Source organism: Rana temporaria, chromosome 1 (genome assembly GCF_905171775.1).
Source record: "Rana temporaria chromosome 1, aRanTem1.1, whole genome shotgun sequence".
Classification (NCBI taxonomy): Eukaryota; Metazoa; Chordata; class Amphibia; order Anura; family Ranidae; genus Rana; species Rana temporaria.
The window spans coordinates 199,730,653-199,753,312 of NC_053489.1; the positions used below are offsets into that span (position 1 = coordinate 199,730,653).

Below are 22,660 nucleotides of genomic sequence, written 5' to 3' on the forward strand. Positions count from 1 at the left end.
CACAAGACCTCTCATTGTTGTTATACAGACTAACACAGTGGGGGTCGTTTACTAAAGGCAAATCCACTTTACACTACAAGTGCAAACTACAAGTGCAAAGTGCACTTGAAATTGCACTGAAAGTGCACTTAGAAGTGCAGTCGCTGTAGATCCGAGGGTGACATGCAAGGAAAAAAATACATTTAAGCTTCCACATGATTGGATGATAAAATCAGCAGAGCTTCCCCTCATTTCAGATCTACCCCTCAGATCTACAGCGACTGCACTTCCAAGTACACTTTCAGTGCAATTTCAAGTGCACTTTGCACTTGTAGTTTGCACTTGTAGTGCAAAGTGTATTTGCCTTTTGTAAATAACCCCTATTGTGTATATTGGTTATTAATAATAATATGAGGACATGGCTTTACAGGTCCTGTTCATATTTTGTTTTGAGCCACAAAAAAAGTTTAGCTACAGCCTTAACTGGCTAGTTATCAGGAGCATGGTGGTATCAAGCATATTGGGCAATGATAAACCAGAAACATCCTCATATTTCCAAATGCAGGGCGTGGAGTGAAGGAAACAAATGCAGATGTGGTAATAGTTATGTCTGCCGCTAATTTTGCAATGTATGTGGTCCATGATCAAATGCAAAATATGATTGGTTAAACCCACCCAGTTCTCACTTTTCCTTTTCAAGAAAACAAATAAAATGGTTGAGAGGTTTAAAGAAAAGTTTAGTGTAGTATAGCACTTCCAGTAGTTAAACAGAACCAGGATACACAAGGTACACCCAAGGTCTAGCAACAGTTGCATGGGTAAGCAATGGCCCTCTAGCACCTTCCGGCTCTAAGCAATAATTTCACAAAATGTTACCATCTTCAAAAATGCATTTGAAATGATGGGTAGTCTCCTGTTCCAGGTAAGATCTTTTCTTGGCCATCATGTAAGAGGAACCTTGAGAGTTTCCCTATATGGTCCAATTCTGCCCCAGTCTCAAGCCTAATGTGGTTAATGAATGGGTCTTAACCTCCCTGGCGGTATGATTCTGTCTGGAATTACGTACCAAAAGCGGTACAATTATTTTGCAAGGAAATTTGGTTATTTGTACTGTAGGCCTGTAATTTTTAGGAATAACTCACTTAAATCTGACCAAACAAGAATCTTGTAGGCATCCCGGGTATGACATTTTTAAAAAAAAACAAAATTATAAATCATAATATAATAAATAATTATAAATAATTATAACAAATAATAATATAATTATAATAAAAATTATTCAATAATGTAATCAACTCAAAATCACTGAAATTTGCTCAGTTGCAGAATTGTCGCTGTCATTATTTTTTTTTTTATGACGAATTTCCCCACAAATCGCTATCGCACAATTCTGCAAGTGATTATAATTTATTATCGCTGTTTTCTAGCTGCTCTAATACCATTTTTGACATAAAGGGACACTTTTGGACAATCTACAGTTTCCAGGCAGTTTTTATTATATAAAAGAACATGCAGGGCACTGGGCAGACCACTAGGGACAAGGGGGGTGTGTATCTATAAGATTACAGTATACTGTATGTATTGTGTTTGTTTACTTTTTTGAATTTGGCGCCGATCTCCGCTCCCGTGCGTCGTAACGTCGCAGGGAACGGAGATCGGCGGCACACGGGGAGACTGTGAATCGAGCGAGGAGGACCCGCTCGCTCACACAGCGGGGTGGCATCGCTGGATCCAGGGACAAGGTAAGTAACTTGCCTGTGGATCCAGCGAGAAGGTAAGCCGCGCCGCTGCACACTCTGCACGTCCACCCCGAGCGTGACTCGGGGATACCGATCCTAACATTGAAAACCAACCCCGAGTCACGCTCGGGTTTACCGCTAAGGGGGTTTACCGCTAAGGGGGTTAAAGGACTTCTAACTGTTGAAATTGTTTGTTATAAGAAACATAACATTCTTAACTTATTGGAGAATTTTTATGATGGAAACTCCATCCCTTTACCCATGGATACAGGAAACCAGATAATAATCCATTCTCTGCTACGTCGGCCAGGTAAATACACATGAAAAATCTGACTGATTTTTCTGACGGAAATCCGTTCAAGCTGTCTTGCATACACACTGTCACACCAAATTCCGACCGTCCAAAACGCGGTGAGGTGCAATACTACGACGTGCCGAGAAAAATTAAGTTCAATGCTTCCGAACATGCGTCTACTTAATTTTTATCATGCGTGTTTTTTTCTCCGTCGGAGTTCCATACAGACAAACGTAATTTCCAATAGAATGTTCTCTTTCTAAGTCCGTCGGAATTTCCGATGGGGCACACACGCGGTCGGAATATCCGATGAAAAAATTCCGTCTGACTTTTTCCAACGGAAATTCCGATTGTGTGTACAAGGCATTACACTTGGTCAAAATTCCTTTAAAGAAGAACTCTCACGATGGTTTATAAACAAGATATCTTCATGTAATCCCACCTTTAGTCTCTCCAGTGATCCTCTACTGTTAAAGAAGGAAAACCACATCTTTAGTTACTATCTTCCAGCTAGCTGTTGCTCCTCTCTTGAAATCTTGATTTGTAGGTGCGTCAGTTCTTAAACAGTGGTATTGCTTAGTTGCCACCACCCCCTGTGTATTGAGCACGCCTGTTGCACACGTTGATATCATTAGCAGTTGTTAGTCATACACGCTAGCCATGGATGCATTCCCATATGTGCGAGCGACACAGGCAGAGTTCTGTTGTGAGTGCATCTGTGTTGTGCAGTCTCTGATACTCCCCCTCCCCCTGCATTTCTAGTGATGACAATTGTTAAGTACAAGGGCAAAGAGCCAGAGAGAAGTGCCAGTATTCAAGCCTCATTAGATATTTGTCCTCTTCATTCCTGCATGGTCGAACAACAGTGGGGGGAAGGGGGGACGTGTTGTCTACCACGCAATCTCTGCCTGTACAGCACAAAGAAAGAAGGACAAAGTGCAAAATGCATCTTATATCATAGGACCTGGAGCAGCAAAAAACAAAAGTAAGTGAGTGGTCAAATCTCTCATCACTAATTTCTGATGAGATGTCTAAGTGTGGCCATCCAAAGGTAGAACCATTATATTCTTAAAAACCTTCCTTTTTATTAATGTATACATGGCTAGTCTACTGTGTAGAATAAGCCCTTGTGTAGCAGCTTCAATTTTCTTTTTGTAAGCTGTAGCAAACAGAGCCTAACCTTCTGTTTCTTCTTGCGGTACTTCATAAATGTAAGTGAAGTTAAATTATTGCAACAGCGTAATTCACCGGAAAAGTAGGTTCCTGGGTACCATAAAACCAGCTTGGGATTTGTGGCATAGAAGAGTCACTGAATTGGAGACAATATTTCTAGCTCTCCAAAATTCCCCAATGAGAAAGTTACTTTTAGGCCATCTGTTCCTTATGTATGCCAGCTCTCCTTATGTGAGCTGTAACATACTGCAAATTGCCGCGTAAACGTTCTTATTTTTGGTGAGATTTGTCGTTGAAGCACCTTTTACACGGTTATGTGGAGACACTAGGAATTTTCATATTCTGGACAACAAAGTATTAGAATGTAAAGGCATACTATAACTTGTATTCCCATTTTTATAACCATTGTTCAACAATAAGCATCCTAATGAGAATTTTGTATGTTACAGCATATAGAATTTTGTGGTGCAACATTTGAATTAATTTACATAGCTCAAATTGTGTGTAGAAAAAGGGAAGGTTTTATATGACTTAAACTTACCCTCTACTGTATACTGGTAACATAACTATGATCTCAAACCAAATAAAATGTATATCTCTCAAAAGCCCCAATCTGTTATCCCAGCCGACTAGCCACAATGTTTGCAGGTGCAGTTCGGGTTTATTAGTGGAATGTCAGACACATTTAGGAAATAAATCAAAATGGCGCCCATACGCACACTGCCATAGCATATAATGAGCTCCTCTTAGTAACAAATGGCTTCAGCTTGATCTCCTACCCATGGGAGAACCCCCTCTAACGTGTTTCACACAATAGGGGCTTAATCATATAAGCAAATGTAGCTGGAACAGCTAGAGTTATAAAGCATCATAACTCATAAAGAATAAGAAGGGTCCGGTATCCCTCATAGATTGTCTATGTTACAATGCCACCTATCTACGAGAGATAGAAAATACAGCCTAGGACAAACAATCCAACTTAACAGAGAAACAATTTATAAATTGCTGGGGACAAATATGAATTCTAACATACATAAGCACAATTTAAACCATGACCAATTTATAAGTCATCAGATGTAGGTAAATATAAGATGTAAATATAAGTACCTGTATCCAATTCAAAAAGGTGGGCACCGTCGCAACTATTTTAGAAACCAAATTGATCCAAATAGAAGACAAAAATTACCATAAGATTAAAAAGCAATACACCAGCAATATATGCTCTATAATTAGAACCTATCCCAAATAAAACATAATGTTTATTATTCATTAGGATAAAACCAATAAAAAATATATAAAAAGTAAAAATAAGAGAAATTCAAACTGCCAGAAATAGTATATCATATGGAAATGTAACTACAAGAAAATACTTATGCTAACCTGATGAGAGAAAAATTGACAGTGGAAAAAACACGTAAAGTGATCTAGTCATATTGTAAATGGACAAAATGATGCTAACATGAAAATCAATAGTGCAAAAAGCTTGACAACCTGCAAGAAAAAAACAGCTAATGTGTTCTATACAGTATAAAACATTCAATATGATACAAGGAAAAAAAGATAAAAATAAATTTGTCCGTGAGATTGAAAGAGATACAGGGAAGGAGGCTATTCACAGTGAAATCCCACTCATAGTTAATCCCTTTTGGTATGCGAGTATCTAATTTAACCACTACAATACAAGACACTTTCACCTTTCTGCCCAGACCAATTTTCGGTTTTCAGCGCTGTCACACTTTGAATGCCAATAATGCAACACTGTACCCAGATGACATTTTTATAATATTTTTTGAGACAGAGCTTTCTTTTGGTGGTATTTTATCACAACAGGGTTTTTTTTCATATTTTTGCTCTATAAACAAAAAAATACTGAACATTTTGAAAAAATATTTTTGTTCATTGTTCCTTTTTGTTTTCTGTTAGAAAATGTTGCAAACAAATCTCTCTTTATAAATTTAGGGTAAAATGTATACTGCTGCATTTCTTTAGCGGAAATAACTCACATCACTGTATATTATTTAGTCTGTGTGCAAGTTATAGAGTCTACAAACTATGGTTAGTTAATACAGTATATCTGAACAATGATCAGTCCTGCCAGGACAGTAAAAATACCCCCAAAATGTCCCCTTTTTGGAAAGTAGACAGTGACACCCCAAGGTATTTAGTAAGGGGCAGACCAGAGCAGCGCAGTGTAATCTTAGTGATACTTCTACTCTGGGGAGGTGATCAGGGTTTTTCTTTTAACACTATGATCCCTTATAACAGTGATAATCACTATTATAAGCAATAATTTTTTTGAATGGCATCCATTTAGAGCCATTATGTACTTTTGGATTAGCTATGATTGGTCACAGCTATCACATGGTACAGTGCACTGTGATTGGTCCTGTCTGTACCATGTGATCACTTTGACCAATCACAGAGATCATCACAATAGTACATAATGAATGGCTATGACTGAAAACCATTCATTGTGTACAACTGTCATGTGCAAGGTGCTCTACAGGTCCGGGGGTGAGGTATAATTTATGTCTGAAAAATTGTCTCGCATTTTCCCTGGTATATCAATGCTACCTATAGTTTGCTGTGAGCATACAACATTACCAGTTTGTGGCCCTTCCCTTTGGCCTTTCCACTGCACCTCATGTCGTCACCAAGGAGCTAGCTCCTGTTCTTACTCTGTTTTGCTCTCAGGGCATCCCCATAGTTGATGAACCTGGAGCATCATATTCAGGGACAGTCAGAGCAGTCAGAAAAGGTTCTATCCACCAACATCCTTAGGACTGTCCAGACTCTCCAGAGGTTTGGGTAGATACTGAACCTCCAGAAGACAGAACTGTAAGATTCACTGTGCTCCCATGCTCTGGCATTACAGTCAAAAATCCAGCCAATCTTCCGCCTTTTGCATGACATTTTTGGGCCTGATGGTGGTCTCCTTCAAGGCTATCCGATATGCTCAATATCATTCCAGTCTATTGCAAAACAACATTTTGTCAGTGTCCGGACTGCCACATTTGCCTGACCCCCAAAAACAAGTTTGCCTTACTCTGATGAATAACAAGCTTGGCACTGGAAATGGGAGAAATCCTTCCTCCCAATGGTCTCCAAAGTTATCAAGAGGGGTACCAACCTAGGGCACATCCTGGGTTGGGGTGGAGTCCTCTGTACTCTTGGTGTAAAGAATTTGCTTGCTAGAGGAAGCTTGTATCCTGATCAGTGTTATGGAGCATGGAGTGATTAGTTTGACCATTCAACGATGGATGGCAGTGTCTTTCATCAACCTTTAGGGAAGAAACAAACGTCTTATGGATCAAGGAGAAGCAAAATTGATTCTCACTTGGGCAAAATGCATGCCCTTACCACCACGCAGATTCAGGGAGTAGAAACTTGGCAGGTGGACTTCTTTAGTTGTCAAAGTCTGGACTTCAGTGAGTAGACTCTTCACCCTAAGGTGTTTATAGACCTCTGTTGAAAGTGGGAGCAGGCCCGAGACGGGGGGGGGGGGGGGGCAGGAGGGGAACCTACCTTAGGCGCTGTGTGGTCCTGTGAAGGGGGAAGGGGAGGCCATGGGGAGCTTGTCAGTGCTCTATTCTCCATCTGCCTGAATGACAAGAGTGATCATGCACCCTTCTCAGGCAGCTGGAGAACAGAGCAAAGCAAGACTGCAGCAGCTGCTTGAGGGATAATTCTACTCTCTCCTCCCTACTACTCTCTCCTCTCTCCCCCAAGAGCAACCTGAGGAAGAAGAAGAGGAGGTGAGGGAGGAAAGAACCCACTGGTGACATTGTCCATTATCTCATGCACCACCTATACCACAGCTGATGTTATTGGGAAGGTGGGAGACAGCTGTTTTCTGAAGAAGAAGGGATGTGTCATGTTAACCTCTTCCCCTGCGGCTTCCCTGGCTTCCAATCTCCTCCTCCTTTTTTCTAATTGACAGCTGTCAAGTAACCAGGGGGCACTTTCGTAGCGTCAGCTGGTTACATAGGGCCAGATCCACATACATGTAGATCGGCGCAGCGTATCAGAGATACACTACGCCGCCGTACCTTACCTGGCGCATTTTCGAATCCTCAGCGAGTTCGCGCCGTAAGTTACGGCGGCGAAGTGTATTTCTGGCGGCGGATTTCAAATTGGGCGGGTTGGGGGCGGGTTTCATTTAAATTAAGCGCGTCCCCGCGCCGAATGAAATGCGCATGCGTCGTCTCCGAAATTTCCCGGCGTGCATTGCGCTAAATGACGTCGCTTGGACGTCATTTTTTTAACTTAGACGTGAGTTACGTCCATCCCTATTCACAGACGACTTACGCAAGAAATAAAAACATTTCAAATTTCGACGCGGGAACGACAGCCATACTTAACATGGCAAGTGTAGCTATACGTCGCAAAATAAAATACCAGCTTTAACTATACGCCGGAAAAAGCCGACTACAGACGACGTTAGAAAATGCGACAGCCGCGCGTACGTTCGTGGATCATCGTAAATCGCTAATTTGCATACCCGACACGGAAAACGCCACCCAGCAGACGCCGAAGTATTGCATCTTAGATCCGAAGGCGTACGAAGACGTACATCTGTCGGATCTAACCCAGAAGCCGTCGTATCTTGTTTTGAGGATTCAAAACAAAGATACGACGCAGTAATTTTGAAATTACGCGGCGTATCAATAGATACGCCGGCGTAATTTCTTTGTGGATCTAGCCCATAGTATAGAAGCAAACTGCAGCTGTGGGGTTTGGCTCCCACTGGGCTCCATCTCCAGCAGGAAGGGAGTTAACTGTGAAGAAACCCAACTAAAAATCTGATTAGAGCCTCACAAACCCATGCTGTCTATATTCATAATAGATTGAATATAAAGTTTGAGGCTGATGTGACCATTGAAAAAAAGCATATACACTTTGTTACACACAAATTATAAAATATTTTACTGCCGGATAGAATGTTACATGTTTTAGTGCAGTGTGCTGCATCCCACACCCTACTCGCCCAACTTTACGATTGTTGTCAGGGGGGCACAGTTTGGCATTTCCCTTGGGCATTAAATGGCCTTGTCCTGGCACTGAGTGGGAGATGCTGGATATGGACCATCTAGCTTCCAGGTTTGATAACAAACTGGACAGTTTAGGGATTGTAATTGTCACCTTGCTTGCTTCACCTCAACTCATCCTCCCCGCCCCCCCCCCAGCAGAGGTCCCCGCACTATCCCTGCATGGCCCAGCTTACCGCCATTACAAGCCCCATCACCCACACGCAGCTCACATAACCTCCGTGCTGGGAGTCCGCTCCTGGCCAAGCACCAGGCAGCCAACTTCCTTGCTGTTCTTGCATGTAGATTCACCACATGCAGGTAACATGCCTGTCGACTGCACACTACCCCCCCCCCCCACACTTTTCTTGGTGGGCATAACATGATCTCACTGTTCCCACACTTTTGTGCCTCCTGGAGACGAAGGCTGCACTCCATGTGTGTGACTGGGGTGAAAGGGGCAGAGCTTGTTGCCAGGGCAAACCAATGGCAAGCCTGAGGTTGCTTAGACCTGAGATCATGCCACAGGTTTGGAGATAAATACAGGAGCAGGCACGGGCACAGTTAGTCTCTCTTTTCCCACTCATCTGGATGCTCTGAGTTACTTAACTATTGCTGTGGCAGAGTCCTACCTATCTTTGCTGTGTGTACAGCCCTGTGCTAAGGACTTAACCTTTGTTGTGCCAAAATTATACCCAGAATTGTTGTGTGCCCAGATTATTGCCCTGTGCTAAGAATTTAACCCTTGCTGTGCCATACCACTGTCCGACCCTTGGTGTGCCCAGAATGTTGCCCTGCTGAACCAAACCACTGTTCATACTTTCTGTGTGCCCATATTGCTTCCCTGTGCCTAAGGTCTTAACCCCTACTGTACAAAATCATTGACCCGCCTTGCTGTGGACCTGGACTAGAAGGTTTACAATAGGGTCTCATTGGGAGTCTTTTGAGGACTCTAGTGGAGGTTTATGATGTCCCTGTATTCCTTTCTAGCTTATCTGCCTTTTGTAAAATGTGTCTTCAGTCAGTTAGTGATTTTTCAAATTTGTTTTTAAGTGGCTGCCTAGCCCAGATATGAGATTTAAATCTGGCTGCTTTTGTTACCGACGTGCAAATTTTGAGGAGCCATTATGTCCTGATTTGTTCTTATTGAGTTGCCATTTAGTATGTTTGAGCTTTTTTGCTTCTCGCAAATCTAAAAATTTTTAGGTTAAGATACTAGTGTGCCAAATCCAACCTGTCCTCCTCTGCATCTTTCATCCAGGCAGTTACATAACTATTCCCTGCATGACTATCAGCATATACTGTAGATATGATTATTGCATTGTATCTGAAGTTTGCCTTTGCTTTCTAGGGAAGTACTTCTGGAGGCTTACACGAAACAAGCATTTGGTCTCCCTTCAACCTGCTCAGATCCATCGTTTCTGGAAAGGGCTTCCCCTAAACATGGACAGCATAGATGCAATATATGAGAGGCGCACAGACCATAAAATTGTCTTCTTCAAGGGTAAGTACAATAACATATGCCTTATCACATTGACGCTAAATGCTGTTTATTTTTATCTTTTTTAAAAAGCAGCGAAATGCAAAATAAAACAAAGAGAAAATGTAACACTGTGTTACTATGTGCACATCTTTTTTATATCCACAGTCAGAGAAAACTTCTCTCACATTCCCCAAATTCTGTTAAATCTGATAAGCTCATCTTGCATGTAAACTTATAACCTGGTCCCTTGCTGAAGTGTTTGATATAATGGGAACAGAAAGAAATGTTGTGAGATCCCATTTCATTGCACTTAGCACAACTTTAGAACATTGATAAGCAATGAAAATTCCTATTGTTGTGTTGTTTGCAGGGAAAACATGTCTGGGTATCATGTTTTCCCATCAGCTGTATATAGCAGTCTTGTGGGGGTGGGGAACAACAAAGGTCCGGCCGTAGGAGTAAGGAGGAGGAGGCCTGAGCTGGTGCTGGTAGTGAACCGGAGAAAGCCCTGGAAGTGCCTGGAAGAACCAGAGATTCCGTGTTGGGGCACCAATAAGCCATGTGAGATGACGATTGGCAGGTGGCGCAGACCGGTGACCTCGACCCCGCAAAATGACGGCAGAAAAGCTCTGTGTCTATCCTGCTCCAGACTGCAACCACCTGACGCCGTGCCCCCGAACTTGTGACCCAACTCAACCACCGCATAGAGGTAGTGATCCAATTCCTCTCTCCTTTGGGGACTCGCAGAGCAGACAATGTCCCTGAACATGCTGAATGCCAACACGAACTCAGGGATGGAGAGCTTACGGTCTAACCTGTGGTCCCTGGATTTAATGATGACTGAAACGTCCCCACAGGCGTATGACTTGTTGTCAGCCACATCGTGTGTGGCTATCAACAAGGACGCCAGGTTCACATCCTTCCCATCGAGAATGTCTTTCCTGATGCTCCCTGGAATGAAATGGGCTGGGGTGACTGAAGGGACACCGGAACTGGTACCTGACAGTGAAGACCCAGGAACCGCGGGGACCTCAGGCCCTGCCAAGACCCCAGGAACGGCCAGCTCCACCGGGGCAGCAGTTGGACTGGCCTCCAGAACCTCCACCTTGGCCCTTAAAGCGGTTGTATACCCACATTTTTTTGTTTTTTACACCTGAAAAGTAAAAGCCATAAAGAGCTAGTATGCACCGCATACTATCTCATTATAAAATGTTACCTTAAAACGAGGTGTAGGGAACTTACCTGGTCCACGCCGAGCGAGATGTCATCTTGTTCCGGCGTGTCTTCCGGGTATCGCCACTCCAGCGCTGTGATTGGCTGGAGCGGCGATGTCGTCACTCCCGCGCATGTGCGCGGGAGATTTCATTCCACTAAGGGCCGGCCGCCGCCGGCCCTTTAGCCAAGGATCCCCCCTGCGCATGCGCCGTTGCAATCAGCGGCGCATTGCGAGGGGAAATGAGAAGAGAGGTTCTGAGTTCAATAATAGTATTTCCCAATTCTAAACTTCATAAGGCAAATAGTACACCCTACATATTGTTTCTCACATTACAATGTGTTTACTGTTTGATGAGAAATACCTCACCCGCTATAGTGGATTTGATCTCTCATGGTATTACATCAACCCCACAAAAATCCTCAGGTCTTATAACCACTTATAAGGGAATAAAAAAAAGACAAAATGGACCGTATATTTATCATCTTCATTTAAGCAGCATTCTGTACATGAGATTGAAATCTTATATTTCTTTGTATTAACATATTAATGAAGATCAAGTTACCTGACCTATAAACTTTGTTTAGACTTGCACATTTTTCAGTGACAATCTTTTCTTTTTCCTACTCTCAACCAATAATACTCGCGCTATCCATACTCCAAATACACCTACTGTACAAAAACACACAAAGTGTTTAAATATTAAAAAAAAAAGTATAAAGTGCTACTACAGCGACTTGGGATCCGACTTGTCAGACCTCAAGTCGCTTGACATCAGTAATCTAGTCAGAGAGAGCCGTCTTAATGTACACTACTGAAGTCGCCCCAACTTCAGAAAAGGTTCCTGTACTACTTCAAGGCGACTTCTAGGCAACTTGTACACACAGATTTCAATGGAAGTCGCCTTCAAAGTCGGATCACCCTCTTAACTGAAGCAACTTTACAGGAAGAGAAAACAGTTTACTCAGGCAAACCCCTCCCACAGAGCTGATTACTCTGTGATTGGCCACAGCCAAAGTCGCCTGTCCTCGAGGCAACTTTAAGTTGCATTGTAATTTGCACTAAGGTCGCGCTGAAGTCACACTGTAAGTCGAGTTGCCCCTGTGTGAACCGGCACTTACACGGTTGTAAAATACAAATATTATCCATTGGTCAGGTAATTTCCCTCATGTTGACACTGCTTCCTGTATGGTACTGACCACACTACTAGCAGCTTGCAAATGGCTGATCCCCCAGTTGCTATGTGGAAGATGAGCCACTTCATTCAGAGATCCCCTGCTTGTCTGGCACTTCCTTCCCTAGCACATGTACTGTCCGCAGTGCCACTCGTTCTGGAATTTCTCATACATCTCCTCCATCACTTTGCATTTCTGTAACAGAAGGAGAAGTTGAGATAGCGATGTCACTTACTGTAATGAGGTCAGTCACCAAAGAAAACTCCCCGTTACTCATTGTGTAGGGACTCAAGATGGAGGGACCAAAGAAAACTCCCCGTTACTCATTGTGTAGGGACTCAAGATGGAGGCACCAAAGAAAACTCCCCGTTACTCATTGTGTAGGGACTCAAGATGGAGGGACCAAAGAAAACTCCCCGTTACTCATTGTGTAGGGACTCAAGATGGAGGCACCAAAGAAAACTCCCCGTTACTCATTGTGTAGGGACTCAAGATGGAGGGACCAAAGAAAACTCCCCGTCACTCATTGTGTAGGGACTCAAGATGGAGGGACCAAAGAAAACTCACCGTTACTCATTGTGTAGGGACTCAAGATGGAGGGACCAAAGGAAACTCCCTGTTACTCATTGTGTAGGGACTCAAGATGGAGGGACCAAAGAAAACTCACCGTTACTCATTGTGTAGGGACTCAAGATGGAGGGATCAAAGAAAACTCCCCGTTACTCATTGTGTAGGGACTCAAGATGGAGGGACCAAAGAAAACTCCCTGTTACTCATTGTGTAGGGACTCAAGATGAAGGGATAGCAGTCACATGACCTTCATATTTTTATGAAGTATGCATTATAAAGTACTAAAGCTAAAATATAGACACCATTCGGGACTTTCGTTATGATATGCCTTTCCATGTATTTTAATACTAACATTCCTAAATAATTGCTTATCCTCAGTAAAACTGTCACCATTTCCTGTTTTCTCTCCCCATCTGTTTTAGGTGATCGATATTGGGTTTTCAAAGACAATAATGTGGAAGAAGGATATCCCCGGCCCATCACAGAATTTGGATTACCCCCCGGGGGTGTGGATGCTGCTTTCTCTTGGTCCCACATTGATAAGACATATTTCTTTCGAGAAAATCTTTTCTGGAGTTACAGTGAGCGTGAGCATAGAATGGATGATGGCTACCCTATGGAGACTACTCTCTGGAAGGGGATCCCAACTACTCTGGATGATGCTATGGCTTGGTCAGATGGTGAGTGTATATATATATATATTTTTTTTTTTTTCTGTTAAGCTAAATCTTTTTTTCCACTTTACACCATTTCTGGTGTGTATTTTCACCCAAAGAATCCCTGTACCTAACAATCCCCAACCCTCTGTTGTGCTGCACAACCTGATTCTGGGTTCACACCTATGTGAATTGGATGTGGCTTCTACGAATCCAATTCACAATAGCAGGAGATTTTGACCTACTCTCTATGGAGCTGGTTCACATATCTCTGCAGCAGGTCCAGTTTGTTTTGCACAAAAATGCTGCTATCTTTTGGTCCGTTTTAGGTCTGAATTCAGCCCAAAATTCGGTCTGAAATTGGACCTGAAACGGTGAACCAGGATGCACTGGACCCCTGCTGTGAGATGGATGTGGTGATGGTGTGAACCCAGCCTAAAAGAAACAACTGTGGCAACAGAATTAAAACACAAAAATATTTTTGAGAATCACAAAAATATCCCCATTTAGCCATCCATTGGTGCATACACAGCATACATATACTATATTACCAATAGTATTGGGACGCACACAAACTTTAATGGCATCCCATTCTGTAGGGTTCAATATTGAGTTGGCCCAATTTTTGCAGCTTCAACTCTTGTGGGAAGGCTGTCCACAAGGTTTAGGAGTGTGTCTATGGGAATATTTGATCATTCTTCCAGAAGCGCATTTGTGAGGTCAGACACTGTGGATAAGAAGGCCTGGCTCACAAAGCAAGGTCCATAAAGACACGGATGAGCGAGTTTGAGGTAATGGAACTTGACTGGCCTGCAGAGAGTCCTGACCTCAATCCGATAGAACACCTTTGAGATGAATTAGAGTGGAGACTGCAAGCAAGGCAGCATGGTCAAACATTTCCATAGACACACCTTGTGGACATCCTTCCCAGAAGAGTTGAAGCTGTTATAGCTTCAACTCAATATTGAACCCTACGGATTAGGACTGGGATGCATTAAAGTTCATGTGCGTGTAAAGGCAGGTTTACCAATACTTTTGGTAATATAGTGACCTGTGAAGCCACACTGCAAAACCAAGGCACCTTTTAAGTTGATCTCTAACTCTAAACTTTGATGTGAACACCAAAACTGGGATATACAGTATCTCACAAAAGTGAGTACACCCCTCACATTTTTGTAAATATTTTATTATATCTTTTCATGTGACAACACTTAAGAAATTACACTTTGCTACAATGTAAAGTGTACAGCTTAAATTTGCTGTACCCTCAAAATGACTCAACACACAGCCAATAATGTCTAAACGCTGGCAACAAAAGTGGGTACACCCCTTAGTGAAAATGTCCAAATTGGGCCCAATTAGCCATTTTCCCTCCTCAGTGTAATGTGACTCGTTAGTGTTACAAGGTGTCAGGTGTGAAAGTGGAGCAGTTGTGTTAAATTTGGTGTTATCGCTCTCACTCTCTCATACTGATCACTGGAAGTTCAACATGGCACCTCATGGCAAAGAACTCTCTGAGGATCTGAAAAAAATAATTGTTGCTCTACATAAAGATGGCCTAGGCTATAAGAAGATTGCCAAGAGCCTGAATCTGAGCTGCAGCATGGGGGCCAAGACCATACAGTGGTTTAACAGGACAGGTTCCACTCAGAACAGGCCTTGCCATGGTTGACCAAAGAAGTTGAGCTGCAAGTGCTCAGAGTTTGTCTTTGGGAAATAGATGTATGAGTGCTGCCAGCATTGCTGCAGAGTTTGAAGGGGTGGGGGGTCAGCCTGTCAGTGCTCAGACCATACGCCGCACACTGCATCAAATTGGTCTGCATAGCTTTTGTCCCAGAATGAAGCCTCTTCTAAAGATGATGCACAAGAAATCCTGCAAACAGTTTGCTGAAGACAAGCAGACTAAGGATATGGATTACTGGAACCATGTCCTGTGGTCTGATGAGACCAAGATAAACTTATTTGGTTCAGATGGTGTCAAGCATGTGTGGCGGCAACCAGGTGAGGAGTACAAAGACAAGTGTGTCTTGTCTACAGTCAAGCATGGTGGTGGGAGTGTCATGGTCTGGGGCAGCATGGGTAATGCCGGCACTGGGAAGCTACAGTTCATTGAGGAACCATGAATGCCAACATGTACTGTGACATACTAAATCAGAGCATTATCCCCTCCCTTCAGAGACTGGGCTGCAGGGCAGTATTCCAATATACGTCCCCAAACACACCTCCAAGATGACCACTTCCTTCTAAAGAAGCTGAGGGTAAAGGTGATGGACTGACCAAGCGTGTCTCCAGACCTAAACCCTATTGAGCATCTGTGGGGCATACTTGTCATGGAGGAGTAGAAGACGACTCCAGTGGCAACCTGTGAAGCTCTGGTGAACTCCATGTCCTAGAGGATTAAGACAGTGCTGGAAATAATGGTGGCCACAAAAATATTGACACTTTGGGCCCAATTTGGACATCTTCACTTAGGGGTGTACTCACTTTTGTTGTCAGCGGTTTAGACATTAATGGCTGTGTGTTGAGTTATTTTGAGGGGCAGAAAATCTACCCTGTTCTACAAGCTGTACACTCACTACTTTACATTGTAGCAAAGTGTCATTTCTTCAGTGTTGTCACATGAAAATATATAATAAAATATTTACAAAAATGTGTGGGGTGTACTCACTTTTGTCAGATACTGTATATAACTAATTTAAAATAGGCTCACCAATGTATAGCTAGGTTTTCCTTCAGGCTGGCTGGATTGGGCGCAGGGAGTTATTTTTTTTATTATTCAATGAATTTCTCCCCACAGGCATTACTTAAAGCCGAGTTCCACCTAAAAATGGAACTTCCGCTTAACCCACTCCTTGCCCCCTTACATGCCACATTTGGCATGTAATTTTTTTGGGGGGGGTGTGGGGGCTTCAGGAGAAGTGGCACTTCCTGTCCCACTTCCTCCTTCCGCCGAGGGGCTGGTAAGGCGAATAGCTTAATCGCCTTATTGCAGCCCCTCCCTGTAGGCAAACGCCTGTCCAATCGGACAGCGCCGTGCATGCGCAGTGCCGCTCGCGCATGCGCAGTGCCGCTCGCGCATGCGCAGTGCCGCTCACGCATGCGCAGTGCCGCTCACGCATGCGCAGTGGGTGCCCGGCCGTGAAGCCGAAAGCTGTTACTGCCGGGTGCCCACACTAGGAATGAAGACGCCGGCCGGCGAGGGGGGGCGAGGAGCAGAGCCCCGGCCGGGGTGTCGCTGGAACCGTGGAGCAGGTAAGTATCTGTTTATTAAAAGCCAGCAGCTACACTTTTTGTAGCTGCTGACTTTTAATAAACCTAAAAAAAAGCTGGAACACCCCTTTAAAAACATTTGTGCAGATGCTACTTTCTAGGCTTCTAGATGTTTTTCTAATGTACATACTGTAGTAAATGTAGTAGCAGCAACTCATGATGTTGATGAGTCTGACAAAAAACGTTGTGCACCAGACAGCCCAGCAATGGGCCAAAGAAGGCACAATGGCTAATTGATATCAGCAATGGGACTGAAGTGGAAAAGCAAGTAGGGAAAAAAAAAACTTCCTTTACCCTCTTCTTCAGACATGACACTTCATTAGAAGTCCATTTTGTTGTGGAATCTAGTCGCCGTGCTCATCCTAGCTTTGCCCAGATGTCAAGATGTGAAAGACAGTTTAGTATTGTCATCCCCCTTGCAAAACCTACATTTTACCTGAGAGTGAATGCAGACAAAGTGGAAATGGTGCTGGCATGGGTGGAAAAAAGCTCTTGTGGATTCAAGTCAAGTTTCATATGCCCATTAGAGTCATTGGGGTTAATTTACTAAAGGAAAAGAGGAAGTTCACTTTGCAATCAATTTGTCCCTTAGTGAGCTCAGCGAATATGATGAAAATGTATTTCGCAAATAACACCCATTCACGTGCAAAAAAAATACAGTATTTGTGCTTGCACGTGATTGGATGATGGAAGTCAGCAGAACTTCACTTCATTTACTAAGCTAAGAGAAAATTCCCTTGCAAAGTGATAAAACTTGTTGAAAGCTGCAAAAGCTGACCAGTCCTAACAATGCAAATTGCCTTTCTGTCATGGTGATCCACTGGTTTCAGTACGTTCTGGGGCACCGACTTGTGAAGATATTCTAATCAGGAGTTCCGGCTCACAGGTGAGGATGGTTACCTTTAACCACTTAAGACCCGGACCAAAATGCAGGTAAAGGACCCAGCCAGTTTTTGCGATTCGGCACTGCGTCGATTTAACTGACAATTGCGCAGTCGTGCGGTGTGGCTCCCAAACAAAATTGGCGTAGTTTTTTTCCCACAAATAGAGCTTTCTTTTGGTGGTATTTGATCACCTCTGCGGTTTTTATTTTTTGCGCTATAAACAATAAATTGAGCAACAATTTTGAAAAAAAACAATATTTTTTCCTTTTTGCTGTAATAAATATCCCCCAAAAATATATTAAAAAAACGTTTTTTTTTCCTCAGTTTAGGCCGATATGTATTCTTCTACATATTTTTGGTAAAAAAAAAATCGCAATAAGCGTTTATCGATTGGTTTGCGCAAAATGTATAATGTTTACAAAATAGGGGATAATTTTATTGCATTTATATTAATAATTTTTTTTTTACTACTAATGGCGGCGTGACCACGACATTATGGCGGACACATCGGACAATTTTGACACATTTTTGGGACAATTGTCATTTTCACAGCAAAAAATGCTATACAAATGCATTGTTTACTGTGAAAATGACAATTGCAGTTTGGAAAATTAACCACTAGGGGGCGCTGAAGGGGTTAAGTGTGACCTCATATGTGTTTCTAACTGTAGGGGGCGGGGCTGGACGTGTGACGTCATTGATCGTGCTTCCCTATATCAGGGAACACACGATCAATGACAGCGCTACAGTGAAGAACGGGGAAGCTGTGTTTACACACAGCTCTCCTCGTTCTTCAGCTCCGGGGACCGATTGCGGGACTCCAGCGGCGATCGGGTCCCACGGCCGCGGTCACGACGCCCCACGGCTGGCCCAGCCGTGCCATTCTGCCGACGTATATGTGCAGGAGGTGGTCCTTAAGTGGTTAATAGTTATTCAAACCCCTTTGTGTCAACTTGTGTCCATGTTATCAGGCCAAAATCACCAGGGTATGTAAACTTTTGATCAGGGTCATTTGGGTAGTTTGTGTTGTGATTATGATTTAAAAAGAGTAAACACATTTGATTGATAATAAATGGCTTCAGCCAAACACTAACCATGAGTAAAATAAATGTTTTTGTGTTATCATTCATATTCTCAGAAAAATGGCCAAGAAATCATAAATTCTGCCAGGGTATGTAAACTTATGTGCACAACTATATTTTATATATATATTATGTGTGTTTAGCTGTCTGTCTGGAATTTAAATCTTAGGCCTCGTACTCACGACCAAACATGTCTGCTGAAACTGGTCCGCGGACCAGTTTCAGCGGACATGTTCGTTCGTGTGTAGGCAGTAACGTACAGAATTCCAGCAAACAATCGTCGGCCAGACCGTTTTCCAACGAACAACTGTTTCCTGGTCTTGCTTTAAAACAGTCTGCTGGAATCGTGTCCGTCAGACATGTTCGGTCGTCTGTACACAAAAGCAGCGTACAAAAACCCCGCGCATGCTCAGTCCAAATGAGGAGACGGGAGCGCTCGTTCAGGTAAAACTCGCGTTTCTTTGGGATATGGCACATTCGTCATTAGAAACCTTTTATTCTAGCAAGAGAACAATGTCTTAAAAAGGCGCACTAAACCACATTTTAAAGCCTCGTTTTATTAATTCTTCTCTTGCTAGAATAACCCCGTTCTCTTGCTGATGCAATTTCAATAGAGTTGTCCCATACTGAAATGTCACATTTCTTGCTTGTGATGTAATCCTTTAATAATGTTTTCTATGCCAGACGTGTGTTTTGGTTGGTGGTCCTCCATAATTTAGAGTAGTCATTTTTGTAAAGGAATGTTCATTTTGTTTTAATTTTTTTTTTTGTTTCTAGTTATGTCACCATTTAAACTATTTTTTTTTTACATGTTTTTTGAAAAATTTTTTTTTTTTTTGGTGTTTCATTAGAGAATATTAAACCATGTTGGCACACCAAATGTCCCCCCCCCCCCCAAGGAGTGTGTCCTTTGTAAATTACCCATTGTATATTTATTAAAGGTTTGCTGCCTAATAATCCCCACAGTATATCAAACAATAGACATGTTTTCAAATGAAAGCAAAAGGCCTTTTATTCAGGCAAATGTCATCACAAAAAAATAAAAAGAACGGCAGCACTAGAATAGATAGCAAACTATATGCAAACTTGCATTTCCAACATGGTGAAGGATAAACTTCCAAGCCTCAGTAGCCAAACACAAAAATATGAAGCAGCAGCACACAAACAAAGGAACCCAAACTGTGGTAGTACAAACACGATGTCCTTTATGTGGAAGGAAATGGAAGGCAGAAAATCAACGTTTCCTCCTCTTTCCAGCCTTCCCTCCAGGCAGCCTTCCAGCGGATCGAACACGGGGTCTTGCAGGTGGGGTTGATGTGGCAGCAGGAGGATGGTGTTCCGCAAGCCGGGCCGGGTCACATAGCCCAGTGTCTGGGGTCAGCAGGCCCCTCTGCATCCACCAAAGGACCTGGTTCATCAGGGCCTTTGCCAGTCTTCTCTGGTCCTCCTCCCCTTCATTTAAATCATGGGCCAATGAGGCACTGAAGGCCTCTGTGGGGTTGAGGGGGGCCCTCATGATGGCGCTTGCCTCCTGGATCATGCGGAGGCTTGCCTCCTCCACAGGCCTCAACTGCCTCCTTCGGCCTGATGGCCTCACCTGGGGGGGAGAAGACTGGCTGGTGGTGGTTCTCCTGGCCGGGTGGACCTGCTGCAGGCCACTGGGCCCAGCCTCCTCCTGGCTGCCACTGACCCCGGCCTCCTCCTGGCTGCCACTGACCCCGGCCTCCTCCTGGCTGCCACTGACCCCGGCCTCCTCCTGGCTGCCACTGACCCCGGCCTCCTCCTGGCTGACAGACACCTGAGGATCTGCCACCTCCTGGCTGATCTCTTCTTCCTGTGTGGAAAAAAAAAGAATTTTTTTACAATTTCGCTAAATAAAACCACACTCATTTTCATGTTTTTCGTTCAGTATTTTCTGTTCATTATTACTTGAATACACTCTACTTCTGACCCCTGCAGTTGTCATCCCTGACACCTATTTGTCTGTACACCTTTTTTTTTGCTTTTTTCCAGCTTGGTTTTATTTTTACAATATCTAATCATTAATCCACCAAGAATTATTTACGCCATAAATATAGAGGAAACTACTATACCTCCTCATCGAAGGGTGGCAGATCTGCATCTCTGTCAGCCAGGCCCTCTTCCTCCGACTCTGCAGGGCTGTGGTCATCTGGGGAAGGTCCGCTGGAAGGTAGCATGGAGGAAAGGTTGGAAGAAAGACTGGACATCGTTTTCCTGCCTTCCATTTCGTCCCGCAAAAAAGCCATCTGTTTATAATACCACAGTTTGGGTTCCTTTGCTTGTCTTGCTGCTGCTCCCGATTTTTTGATTTTATTAGCTTTGTATGCTCTCCTGTATGTGCTTCTGAGGTTGGCAAGTTTATCCTTCACCATGTTGGCAGTGCATCCTGGCACCCATGTTTGCATATAGTTTGCTAGCTCTTCTAGTGCTGCCGCTCGTACATCTTTATTACAATATAATGCGTGTTTTGAATTCCACAGGATGGGCGTGTCCTGATATTTTTGTAGTAAGGCCTCTATAGCTTCCTTGGTTTGTAGTTGGTCCATTTTACTTTTTGAAATATGATATTTTTTTTTGAGTCTAGATTCAAAAAACATAAACCAAAGAAAAATAAATATTCAAAAGGATCAGCGTTGACCTTGATATAATATGTGTCTTTAAATTTATTACCTATATCTAATTACAAACACAGTCTCTCTTGTTTAAACAATGATTGTCAGCTCGGCCGCATTGGTTGTACCAAACATTGATTTGCTAGATGCAGAGCCATTGTTAACATTGCAGTAAATATTTTTAATATTGAAAAATAAACAATGCTTACAAATGACAGTATTCATCTAGGCACTCTTTCCTGTGTAAATCTCATGCCCCTGACAATGGATGACATAAAAGACACTTCCTAATGACCTCTGTACAACCAACACTTGAACAATACTTTGCCTGATCTGAATACACCATTCAAAAACTTGTCAATGAGGTACAGCATTGTTCACATCTCTATTTTGTGAGGTGTCCAAAAGCATTTGGATACCAAAATAACATTGTGGTACCCCATAGACAGAATAGCTTAAAAAGGGTGCAACCAACAGCCCAAACCCCCATCCCATGTGTCTACATTTTCAAGGCCTCTGCTGATCACATTTTTAATTTCCTTACCTTCCTGTCTCTCGCTCCTCGTTTCTCACGCTCGCCTAATTACCGCGTAAGATGCGTAATCACGGCGTAAACCTTTTAAACACTCCGCGTATTTATGAAACCCCGCCCTCGTCACCTTTGCGAGGCCCCTAATCAATGAGTTTAGGAAATATGGCGTTAACTGTGTATGTTCTGGATGCGCTCGAAGATTCTCCGCGTAACGGACGTAAACACGTTGTTTGCATTCTCTACACTCCGCGTATGTATTAAACGCCGCCCTCTTCTCCGCCCATGGCGTAAGAATTCATCTTTTCCACGCCCATAATCTCTGTGGGAAAGGAAAGATGGCGATGTCACACGAGCGGGCACGATGCTCTCATGCCACAAGTGAAGGGACAGAGGCAGGGACGTCCCGATCAAGGAAAAGAAGATATAAAGCCACTAATATGCGGTTCCAGGAAATGGTGGAGTTAGTTTACATCATGCGAAAGAAGGACTATGATGGGGAATTAGGGCCATACAAGACCCCTAACCGCCGAAAGGCACATATTATGGACAAGGTGGCGAGGAGAATGCAGAGGATGTTTGGGATCACCAGGTCCAAGGAACAGCTGAGGAAACGATGGTCAGACTTAAAATTGAGGGAGCCACATCAGATGAAGAAAATACTTAAAATTCTGCGTAAAAGTAAGTAAATATATATTGGGGTTGGGGGGGGGGGGGGGTGGTGATTGTCTGCAATAATGTGTTGCCATGTATATTTCACCATCTGCCTCCTTGGCCAGCTTGTAATTTTAAAGACATGTTGTTATTTATTTTTTAGAACATAAATAACTACATATTTACAAACAGTGTTCTTAGTAAACAACGTAACATCACATAGTTTATCAGAAAGGCTCGGTTATTACAGGAACAACACACCTGGACATGGCTCACTGGCCAAAAACTTTGTTTGTAA

General features: G+C 43.1%; 1 protein-coding gene across 2 annotated transcripts in view; it reads left to right on the top strand.

Moving 5' to 3' along the window:
- MMP17 (matrix metallopeptidase 17) overlaps positions 1–22,660 on the top strand; it is a 194,639-nt gene that overhangs the window by 166,424 nt on the left and 5,555 nt on the right. For both annotated transcript variants that reach the window (XM_040347643.1, XM_040347647.1), the window contains exons 8-9: positions 9,565–9,717; positions 13,077–13,334. In XM_040347643.1, the coding sequence (XP_040203577.1) occupies positions 9,565–9,717; positions 13,077–13,334 (411 nt within the window). The remainder of the gene's footprint in view (positions 1–9,564; positions 9,718–13,076; positions 13,335–22,660) is intronic.